This window comes from Podarcis melisellensis (genome assembly GCF_964234715.1).
Source record: "Podarcis melisellensis genome assembly, chromosome: 1".
Classification (NCBI taxonomy): domain Eukaryota; kingdom Metazoa; phylum Chordata; class Lepidosauria; order Squamata; family Lacertidae; genus Podarcis; species Podarcis melisellensis.
In genome coordinates this window covers 118,840,848-118,853,062 of record NC_138528.1, presented here as the reverse complement: position 1 = coordinate 118,853,062, position 12,215 = coordinate 118,840,848, and the positions used below count along the sequence as shown (strand labels likewise).

The window sequence follows — 12,215 nt, the reverse complement described above, 5'->3', positions numbered from 1 at the left end:
ATGACCTGTGTAGAGTGGTCATTATGTGTTTGTTCCCTGTAATGTATTTAGTATTAGGATGTAAATAAGATTCTATCTCCTTAATTACTTATACCACCTGAATTCAAACATAATCAAATTAATAAAACATGCATACGTAGACTGGTTAAGATTTTGGTTTTAAATTCTTAGCTATTGTCTTTTCAGTGGTGTATTTCACATTTCATTTTTAAAAATCCATATTGTTAAATAAAATATTTAAGAACAATTTTAATTTATAAGAGTGATAGTCTTTACACTTATTAAATGTTTGTTTTTTTTTCAATTACTGGCCAGCCTTTTTAGATATGGGAAGGATACATAGACTGATTCATAATAAAAGCAGCAGCTGATTCACATTTAAGAATGGTAATACTATCTTTTGATACTGCTGGCCATGCTCCTTGGAAATATTCTTACAGCCTGTGAGGAGATACTCTCTATGGAATAGTCAGAAAATCAGCTCACCCTTGGCAGTAACAAAATGCGGTCTAGCAACTTATGAGGGACATGGCTTTAACATCTGACAGTTAGATTCATTGTTGGTTTAGCAGCCAATCATTGGTTTTGACGACACAAGTCTAATGAAGGTTGGAATATAAAAAGCCCTCTTGGAATATACATGATTCACCAGAGTGGTGAGTTGTCTCAGATTGCATTTGCCTTCAGTGATTCACACAGTACGGAAAGATTAAAAAAGGAACCAAAGGAAGGAGAAAGGAAGGAAGGGAAAGCACTGCACTGAATGTGAGATCCTGCAGAAATAAAAAATGTATCTTTATATTTACCTTTTCATGTTAATCATACCTGGTCCAGTGGATCTTAATGAAAGTAACCAGGCAAATGAAAACATGGAAAAAGATGGACTGTGCAACGCATGTACATGGAGGCAAAGTACAAAATCTTCAAGAATAGAAGCTATAAAAATTCAGATCCTCAGTAAACTGCGTCTGGAGCAAGCACCTAATATTAGCCGGGATGCTATAAGGCAACTTTTACCTAAAGCTCCGCCACTGCAAGAACTGATTGATCAATATGATGTCCAGAGAGATGACAGCAGTGATGGCTCTTTGGAAGATGATGATTATCATGCTACAACTGAAACTATTATTACAATGCCTACAGAGTGTAAGTACGTTTATTCCTTTATAAGATAGCACTAGAGACCAACAATCTCCTTTTGATCTCATCTAACAAACTGCTTCTGGAAGCATGCAACTGAGAGAGAGAAAAGCATTTTTTTTTAAAAATTGAATCATGTTCTACTGACAAGTAATTTTTCTTTTAATGGTATTTCCCCCTTTATATACAAACTAACAATTAACTTGTTTATTGTTGTTGGTATGTAAATAAGTTATTTAGTTAATCAACCTTATTATTTCAGTAATTTATTGTGCAAAAGTAAAAAAGGCATATTAATGCATCAGTTTGCATTAGCAAATCTTCTAGGGACATTTGTTTTTAGGAGTTCCAGAAAACAGGGAGTAAGGGGAACATCCATGTAACTGACAACATAAAACATTAAGCTTCAATGTACTAATATATTTTTACATGTTTTCACATACAGATATATAAATTATAACTATGACAAAAATTCTGTGTGAATTCCCCAAACTCCTACTTATGGAATTTTGGTGCTTATTCACAATCATTCTGATCTTCTGTTGCACTGGCACAATTTTTTAATTATAGCAGAGCTTTCGTTTCTTCTTCCTCACACTATCTCAGCCAATCATGTATCACATAGTGAATTTGATAGCATCATAGAACCAATTAGATTTGGCTACCTAATGTTGTCATTGGACGCGGGTGGCGCTATGGGTTAAACCACAGAGCCTAGGGCTTGCCAATCAGAAGGTCGGCGGTTCGAATCCCTGCGACGGGGTGAGCTCCCGTTGCTCGGTCCCTGCTCCTGCCAACCTAGCAGTTCAAAAGCACGTCAAAGTGCAAGTAGATAAATAGGTACCGCTCCAGCATCAAGGTAAATGGCGTTTCCGTGTGCTGCTCTGGTTCGCCAGAAGCTGCTTAGTCATGCTGGCCACGTGACCTGGAAGCTGTACGCCGGCTCCCTTGGCCAATAAAGCGAGATGAGCACCACAACCCCAGAGTCGGTCACGACTGGACCTAATGGTCAGGGGTCCCTTTACCTTTACCTAATGTTGTCAGTGAGGGCAAAAAATCCAGTCGGAATCCCAAACTCAGCTCTAGCTGCACCCCAAAGTAATTGATTGAATTAATGTACCGGAAGGAGCCCAGGTCAAACATTAAACACTTCCCACTATAGTACTGCCTTCAGATGTCTTCTAAAAGTTGTATAGTTATTTATCTCTTTTGACATCTGATGGGAGTGCATTCCACAGAGAGGGTGCCACTGCCGAGAAGGCCGTCTGCCTAGTTCCCTGTAATCTCACTTCTCGCAGTAAAGGAACTGCCAGAAGTACCTCAGAGCTGGACCTCAGTGTCTGGGCTGTACAATGGGGGTGGACATGCTCCTGCAGGTATACTGGGCTGAGGAGGTTTAGGGCTTTAAAAGTCAGCACCAACACTTTGAATTGTGCCTGGAAATGTACTGGGAACCAGTGAATTATATGAATTATATGGTGATATGGTCCCGGCGGTCACTCCCAGTCACCAATCTAGCTGCCGCATTCTGGATTAGTTTTAGTTACCGAGTCAATACTCATTGAAACATGTGTCCTGTTGAGGCAACATAGTACCGAGAGACAACGTTCCTTTTCTGCCAAGGTGTGTTCTGCGGCGAAAATGTTACCAGACAGGAAGGCTTGGTTGAGTTGTCAATACATCCGGAGCCACATACTCTCTCTCCAACAAACATTTTCATGCCATTTTGCGCCCCCGCAAAACACTAAACATGACGGGTACTTTCTGAGTGGCAAAAATCTTCACAACACTCAGTCTCTGTGCTTAGTTCTGGCATACATTTGCTTTCTCCTAATCTAATTACTTTGTCCACAACTGTTAATTAATACAGTCTATATTAACCACATTATTAATCTAATGCATTCATTAATGTAGCACTTAATAAATGCCAATGGTGCTATATTTTAAATAATGAAATGTCCATGCACAGCTCTAGGAATTCTATTAGTTGTGTTAAGAAGGAATGAAGATATTTACTGAATGAGCAGATTCTTAGTTATCTCCTTAGTGCTGAGCATCTGCCATGGCTCCTATCAAGTATCTTTTGCACAGCTTATATTATAGTATCTTATGTTCTTCATTAGCTGAAGTATTTGGCTATGGCAGCTGTTTTCGGAATAACACTTAAGGCGATGATAAAATAAAGTAAAAGGACAGCTTGAGCACACACGACTTAGATTTGCTACCAGCAACAGTGGTTTAAAATATTCAAAAGGAGCGAAATGGTTATTTTAACATTTCTTTTGGAAAGAATAATCACGAATTTATGTTTTAGAAATTCATATTTAAAGAAACATGATTTAATTATTTGTGCTGACTTATCAAAAACATTGTAGAAAATACTTTTATTCTATTTATTTCACTCTTCATTGATGGCATTTTAAAAATGCAAAAACTTTTTTGGTAACTTAATATGAAAATGACTTAAGAGTACATGTCTACTCAGAAGTAAATCCCCTGTGATTAGGATTGCAGCCTTAACATATTTTTACTTCAGGCACAGGATCTTGGGTCTGCAACCACATCCCAATTAGAAGCAGGCCCATGCACAGAAAAGAATGCTATTGTAAATCTGTCCTTTATATTGCTGTCTCTGGAAAAAGCCACTCATATAGGGGTTCTTTGTGGTACATGAGTGCTAGAATACATCAATATGTGATATTATTTTACACTTGATGTACGGAGAGTTAAAATGTATCTAACAGCTTATATAATTTCACTGTATGCTAAAATAAGATTTCCTACTATACTGCAATTCCTGGTCTCACAAAGTAAGTCAGATATGGCAAATTAAAAATCAGAAAATAAAAATAAAGTTATTAACAATACATTTTGTTGCAATGCAAATGAAAGCAACTTGGTTTCTGCTATACTTACTCTGTTATAGCTTATTCACAACTCTACTATACAGTGGTACCTCTGGTTACGTACTTAATTCGTTCCGGAGGTCTGTCCTTAACCTAAAACTGTTCTTAACCTGAAACACCACTTTAGCTAATAGGGCCTCCCGCTGCTTCTGCGCTGCCGCCGCACAATTTCTGTTCTCATCCTGAAGCAAAGTTCTTAACCCGAGGTACTATTTCTGAGTTAGGGGAGTCTGTAACCTGAAGCGTATGTAACCCGAGGTACCACTGTATGTAATTAAAATAGAAATAACACTAACATAACTTGAATGAATGTTTGCCATTCATTGTGTTTCAAGTGGAAGTTATATGTCACAGCCACTTTCAGGCTGAGTACACTGTACAATGTGTTCAGTACCCTTGGTAATTTTGACTAGGGGGTGGGGGGAGAGAGAGAGACTTTATTTCAGAGAGTGATTTGTACAGCTGGACAGTTAGTATAACTACACAGACTCTCCAAGATTCTCAGGCTATATTCCCTTATGATTTGTTTTCTTTTTAATAATCAGTATAATTTTAAAAGTTCAGCCTGCCCTTTTCAGCAGAAATCAGCATAATAACATAGTAGATCATATTCATCATATCCACTTAGCAGTCCATGGAATTCAATGGTATTTACTCCCAGGTAAATGGTATAAGATCAAAACATAAAACACAATACAGAAAAAGCAAATAGTGAAATTATATATACACATGAATCATTTTCACCTAAGTCCTCAAATGAACAAGCAATTCCTTAAGATTTCAGTGGATTTCCTCCAAGGAAGGTCTTTTGAGTACTGGAAATTTAAAAAAAAAAATCCAAGTTTTTTTGTTTCGTTAAGTTTCTTTCTTAATCTATGGTCAATATTTCCCCCCCTTTTCTTTTCTTCCTATGATCTGCTTTCATATGGCCACTTATTTTGTGATTATGTTTCTCTTTTTTATTGCAAGCTAATGGAATTATTGTGTTTTATTGGTAGATCCAGATTTAGTTAGCTGCATGTAGGTATCATTCAAATCAATATGAAAGCTTAGTTATGACTTAGATCCCACTGAAATCAACAGAATCTAGGTGCAACTAATTTAGTCTAGACTCTGGACCCAACTCTATGGAAAATGTGAGGTGCTTTAGAGACTCCAGAAGGTGGCGGAATACAAATTAAATAAATACAATACTGGATCCAAGGCCACCATCTATTGACAAGGGAGAATTTTAAATGTAAAAAGTGACTGGACCTACTCCAAAATACCAGTGGAACAGCAGACATTATACATGGAACTATACAAACTGTGAAAAGGGATCTCTATTCAATAAGGATTTATTATGTGCTTCTTATTACTGGATATGCACTCACTCAGATTGGCCATAAATGTTTATTGCACATCAAGAGGTTGTGGGAGGGGGATAGCAAAATTTTGATGGAAGTATTGAATACTGATTAACATGGGGCAAAGTGTGAAGCACTTGTGGTGGTTATCTTAGATGGTCACATGAGATCTGAGCAACTGTTTCTACTGCAAATTGTAAGTCACTGCTAAGAAATTGTCTGAAGATATTATAAAATGTTTACATGTTTTCTGATGTTTGCAAACAAGTAATATTTTCTATCCATTTGTTTATAGCTGATTTCCCTATGCCAGTGGAAGGAAAACCCAAATGTTGCTTCTTTAAGTTTAGCTCCAAAATACAGTATAATAAAGTAGTGAAGGCTCAGTTGTGGATATACTTAAGACCAGTCCAGAGGCCTACAACAGTATTTGTACAGATCTTGAGACTCATCAGACCCATGAAAGATGGTACAACCTCTACTGCAATTCGATCTTTGAAACTTGACATGAACCCAGGCACTGGTATTTGGCAGAGCATTGATGTGAAGACTGTGTTGCAAAATTGGCTCAAACAACCTGAATCTAACTTGGGTATTGAAATCAAAGCTTTGGATGAAAAAGGAAGAGATCTTGCAGTAACTTATCCAGGACCAGGGGAAGATGGTTTGGTAAGTTTCACTTGGAAATTTTACAGGAACCTATTTGTAATTCATTGCTTAAAAGGATGTTTCAGACAAATGAAAGAGGAATTTACAAAGGCTGTGATTATTAATGCAGTGTGAAAGCTCCAGCAAATTAATGATACCAGGAGCTGGAAAATGTCCTCCGTGCTCCAGCAGAACAATTAAACCAGAATTGTACATGAACTTCATGTAGTTGTTTGCCTGTAACTGGAATTATTAACACTTATTTTTCAGTTCCTCAAGCTGAGTGCTATATGGAAGGTGGTTATATAGGCCATTTTTAATAGCTAAAAATTAATAACACCAACAATTTGGGTGTTTGATGTCTTAATGCTTTCTAACAGGACAATGAAAAAGTTTATGACTAGGAGCCAAAGAGTTCCTCTTTGTATATGTCCAAGAGCTTGAGGATTCACAGTGACATTTTAAAATTTTGTCCTTTGGGCAGTACACTGTATAACAAATTGTTTTCAAAACCAACCTAGGGTTTTTTTTAATGGATTGCCATGTAACATTGTAGCTGCTGCAATTCTTCTAGGCTTTATTTTATTTTTACCACTCTCCTCCTTACACATAAAAGCCCCTCCCAAGTAAAAAGCTTTTTTTTTTTTGTAACAAGGCTGGTTACATCATCATCACCATCAACATTACAACTCTTGAATGCTATACGTTTAGAAAAATATATTTTGTGTGTCAAATGTCAATCACTTTACCAAAATACTATTCCTTTTTCTTTATTCATAGAACCCATTTTTAGAGGTCAGGATTACAGATACACCAAAAAGATCACGCAGAGATTTTGGTCTGGACTGTGATGAACACTCAACAGAATCTCGATGTTGCCGTTACCCGCTGACTGTGGATTTTGAAGCTTTTGGATGGGACTGGATAATTGCACCCAAAAGATACAAAGCAAATTACTGCTCTGGAGAATGTGAATTTGTATTTTTACAAAAGTATCCACACACTCATCTTGTACACCAAGCAAATCCAAGAGGTTCAGCAGGCCCATGCTGCACACCTACTAAGATGTCCCCAATAAATATGCTGTATTTCAATGGAAAAGAACAGATAATATATGGAAAGATACCAGCTATGGTGGTAGATCGTTGTGGGTGCTCATGAGTACTTCATTAGGTTTGCCATTTCATAAAATATGGAATCTATGAAAAGTATTTCCCGTGAGCATTTTTTGAAACTGTGAATTTTTGTACAATAGGCCTACCTCTGATAGGCTATACTCTAGGCTATTGTAAAGATTTCGTACCAGACAAGCTACAGTATGTGAATTGAAAAGACATTTTTATGCAAGGGCTGGTTAAAAACCAGTGAAAAAGATAAGCTACAATCAAACTCACAGGATTTCACAATGAATTTCTTATTCTGGGAAGGTATTTTTTCATTTATGCAAACAACATAATCATATACAAGTTTCAGCAGATAGAAGTAGAAAAAGGCAACCTCCTTATATTCCAGAGAATGAAAAGGAGCAGGCTATTAAATATAGTCTGAACAGTTGAATTCGCTGTTGTACTTGCATTAGAGGATGTATTTGTGACGTATAGAGTGAACAGAGTACCAGTGAATTTTTCTTAAACACTTGAATTGAGTTTAGAGTGTACAAACTGATAAGATGAAATTCCACAAAACAGATAAGTTCATAAATTAGGGTAGGTACATTTTGTTTCCATTCCTTTTAGTATGTACATTACTTTCTGCCAATGGTGCTATCATAGTAGACTTACAATCCAGTCCCAAGATTTGCTGCAGGAAGCAATAAGTATTTTGGATGGGATGTACCAACAGCTAGATTACAATACTGTCACAAAACTGGATATTGTATTGGAACTGCAGACACCAGGAGAACTGAGGTTCTGACAGCTTTAAGTGCACACATGACAATGAATCTCCCTCTCCTAAACTAGTTTGTCATTCACAAGAATTTTTTTTAAACTACCTTAGCAGACAACTGTATTACAAATGATAAATGGCAAGAAATTGTTCTTTATTGTACAATTGTTATAACCCATATTGCAACATTACAGTTTGCACTATGATAAACCAATTGAGAGAATTCATAAGTACAGTACTGTAAAAATAAAACATGAATATTTGTGTAATATAATATATATATTATATATACACACAATATTATAATGTAAATAAATGTGTTTTTTAAGTTACTATGACTATACCATATATATGATGCAACAAATTTGGAATAACTCAGATTAAAATCACACTTCCATCAATGATATAAATAAGTTATTTTATTATTTTGCAACAAATATACCTATATTCAGTATTTATTCTAATGCTCTTGAGAACACTGTTATATAAATGAAATCACCCGAATCAATGATTGCTCTACCCACTTGTTGTATACTTGTTGCTTACATGGGTTCTTTTTTTTCCTTTCTTTTAAAATTAATGAGTGAGCCTACATGTAAGAGTTTCATATGCACATGACTTAGTGCAGGGTTTGCCAACCTGGTGCCCTCCAGATATTTGTTGGTCTCCAACTCCCATCATCCCTGATCACTGGCCATACCAGTCAGGTCTGATGGGAGTCCAATAACATCAAGTGGCTTCCCCTGAATTAGTGGATCAGAGCGATGGCAGACATAAGGTTGTAAACAATGGTATCCATATTAAACACAAATGCCCTGAAATTAATCAACATGACTAACTTATGTCCAGTAAATTCAATGGGCCTAATCTGAATAGAATTTAGTCTGCTGCTACCAACTATTATTGCCAGATCAACTATGTTAGCAGTATATGTCAGGAGATATTGTGGGCTGGCTCCAAAGATAACCTTTCAGGGATGGAAGGGATGGGCTGTTTACTTTGTGTTTAAGCACTGCATGAGAAAAGAGAAACTAAGTCCCAAATGTTCCTTCACTTGCACAACAGCATGAACAGCCTCTCATGTAAAAAGTATGAGAATGGGTAAAAAAAATTACCTGTTAATAGCATTGTGTGAACTGTGGCATAAGCTTCTGTACAAACTTTTGCAGAACAGCACTAGTGGCTGTTTTCCTTCACTCAACATTCTTTGCATTCAACATATCATTGATTCAGTTAAATTCTTAGCAATATATAAACACACTGTTGACAGCACAAACCCATATATTTTCACTAACTGTATTTTTCTTATGAGCTAGAATCTTGCAAAATATTTTATTACGTTCATTTTATAAGTATGTAATAAACTTTAATTTTCATGTATTACTGTATATTTTGCTCAGCATAATCAGTAATTTTTAATCAAAACAAGGTTTAGAAATCTATTTCCTATTAAGAAACTTTATTTTCAAATGTGAAAAACAATTGAAAATACAAACATTGTTCAATAACCACTATAATTTCTGTTAAAATATTTTCACTTTTGTATAATATCAAAACTCTATTTGTTGTATACTGGATTTCAACTTATCATTTTGTGTGAAATTACAGCAGAATATCAGTCTCTGGGTTTTCTTCTTTTCCCCCAGCTGTGAAATAGCTAAAATGCCAATTTTCTATTTCTTTTTATTTCAATGGGATTTAAACAGTTTTGTGGGTTGCACCAAGAGGCCACCGTTCAGTGCAGTTAAGATCCACTATCAGAATCCATGAAATATAATGCATACATGCAAAGCACTTCCCCTTGTACACAGTGAGCCTAATTATTTTCTCTACTCGCAATGGCACCTCCTCAAGCATAACAGAATGTCACTATGGAAGGTCCCCTGACCTTGTGCATAGCTATCTACATGGGTGGGGCTAAATTAGGAATGGCATGACTGAGAAGTCCTTGCGCACGTATGGAAGATCACACATGGCAGTTATAGAAATCAGTGAGACTTAGGTATGTCTAACCCTGTAGTGTACTGAAGCCAGAATGTGTATGCAATATTGGAGAATATTAGGTATATTACAATACAATGTTAGGTGAGACATGTGGAGCATGGAAAACACACATTTTCCCATACACATATAAAACAGCTTTGGGTGCCCTGCTCTTTACACCATGGGTAGTTAACCTGTGGCCCTCTAGATATTGTTGGGCTACAACTCATGTCAGTACTGCCAACTTAACTGATGTCACAGATAATGGCAGTTGTACTCCCCCAGAATCTGGAGGGCATTAAATACTCTTGCAGTACAGAAAATGGAGTACAAGGAACAAATCCAACCCCTCGCCTGGCCTTACTTTGTTGTGCTTCCTACCTGGTTCACTTCCAGTATTGAGGCCAAGCTAAGAAAGATTTGCTTAAAAGCTACAAAATACAGCAAGATAACACGAGAGTGCTTTAATATCACTTCCCCCACACGCTCCATTTTGTGTAAAGTGTCAAGCCCACACCCCAATGAGAACGGGCCATGTTTAACTATCGTGTGACTCTCATGTTTAACAATCGTGTGTGCCTTAGCCATTGTTTTGGTCTAGCCCCCTTTTATAGACATTCTTAAGGAATAGGCCCTTAAAGCTAAACACAGAAAGAATGCGTAAGAAATCTTGGCCGATCTCAGATGACGCAAATCTGATTTTCTAGAACGCACGTTAGCAGCTAGGAATTTGTTTAAAGAACTAGCAACATTTTGATCAAATGGATTCAATACATAGCACAGGTCCTGGATACAATGGTAGCTGCTGTTGCAAAAAATTATATATACAATCTATGATAATAAAATAGGTCCTTGTCTTAAAACTCACACAAATGACAAGATTTACACATGTCTCTTCTAATGCTGAAGAAATATTTTTTAAATAGCTAGCTTCACATTAGATTGCATGCACCACATTCTCCAATTTATGCCTTTAAGAGAAGTTTCTATTCAAAGCACTAAAGCCCTAATATTTTGTGCATAACTGTGCTTTCCCCGAGTCAACAGCAATAGTTTTCAGGGCCGACAAAGTTATTTGGCACCTCAGGATAAAAAGTCCACAAATGTTTCCCCCTCAGATTAAAATTCACCAATATATAAAATTTACTGCCCTGTTAACATACCCAAATTCTGCTGCTTCACTCTGCCCAAATAGCATGTTTTGATGTGCTTTGCCTGAACTGGGGAACAGGAGTCCTTCAAAATATTTTCCTACCAAATAATTTTAAATAATACAATTCTTTAAAATCCTATTACATTCCATGCTTGCAACATTTGGATTTAGTTCTGTTGCACTTTTTGAAAGAGAATATTCACACAGATTGGCAATAAGTCAGGTTTTAAAGGGTTGCTTTATTTCTGAATACTTTGTTCTCAGAAAAAACATTACTTAACTGATGTACAACATTCACTCAGAGATCTTAAGCAACACCTCAACTAGCAGCAGCAATGAACAGTTTTGATCAATATTTCAACAAATCAGCTAGTCTAAAACTATGTTCCATATGTTTTGTCTTGGACCCAGTTTATCCACTGATCACTTACCATAAATAACACAAAAAGTATGTGGTGAAAAATATTCCATATTATGGAAATGAAAAAAAAAAAAAACATTTCCATGCTGATAAGCTTGGGTTAGACAGTTTTTCTTTTTGCTCAAAAGATGGGCCTAAGTAATATTTATTGGTGTTTTCACTGCCAGTTATAGCCAATATACTTGACATACTGAGTTTCATAAATCAAAACAATACACACAAACACTGCTTCATCTTCATTGCACTACTATTCAGCATGATTCAGTAGAACTGTGCCAAACAATTTCAATGGCAGTGAAGGAATATTAGATAGATGCTTTTTGGCTGTGATAAGATGTTTGCTGTGTCATGATGCTATTGCCATGTGGTATTACTACACAGCCTGGGTGATGGGCCATAGAGAAAATGCCACTCATTTCATTGCCACTGATACATGGCACAAAATGCAGCATCTTATCTCATATCCTAAAAATATTTTCCATTTTCCATGTGATTTCTTACAAGCGATATGGCAAAAACAACTTGCTAGTTCAGTGTAAGTTTTTATTTGAAAATGTTTTTAATAATGTCAAAATTATTTTATATAGTTCACATTGAACACACTCCAAGACTTTCTAACCTTTTCTACAGTTTGTAATACAAGACGAAGAAAAAAAGCAGACTCCCTAATTTCCAAGCTACAGTACCCAGGCAAGAGAATTTCCTTTCCACATCAATTGCATCAAGAATCT

General features: G+C 36.3%; 1 protein-coding gene and 1 long non-coding RNA gene across 2 annotated transcripts in view; one reads left to right on the top strand and one right to left on the bottom strand.

Annotated features, from left to right (window-relative positions):
- The window catches only part of LOC309363368, a 64,890-nt gene that overhangs the window by 26,557 nt on the left and 26,118 nt on the right, over positions 1-12,215 (bottom strand). The gene's annotated exons all lie outside the window — the stretch shown is intronic.
- Positions 569-9,553, top strand: MSTN (myostatin). The gene is made up of 3 exons (XM_081907234.1): positions 569-1,146; positions 5,688-6,061; positions 6,821-9,553. Exons 1-3 carry the CDS (start codon positions 789-791, stop codon positions 7,199-7,201), a joined length of 1,113 nt encoding a protein of 370 aa, XP_081763360.1. The 5' UTR covers positions 569-788; the 3' UTR covers positions 7,202-9,553.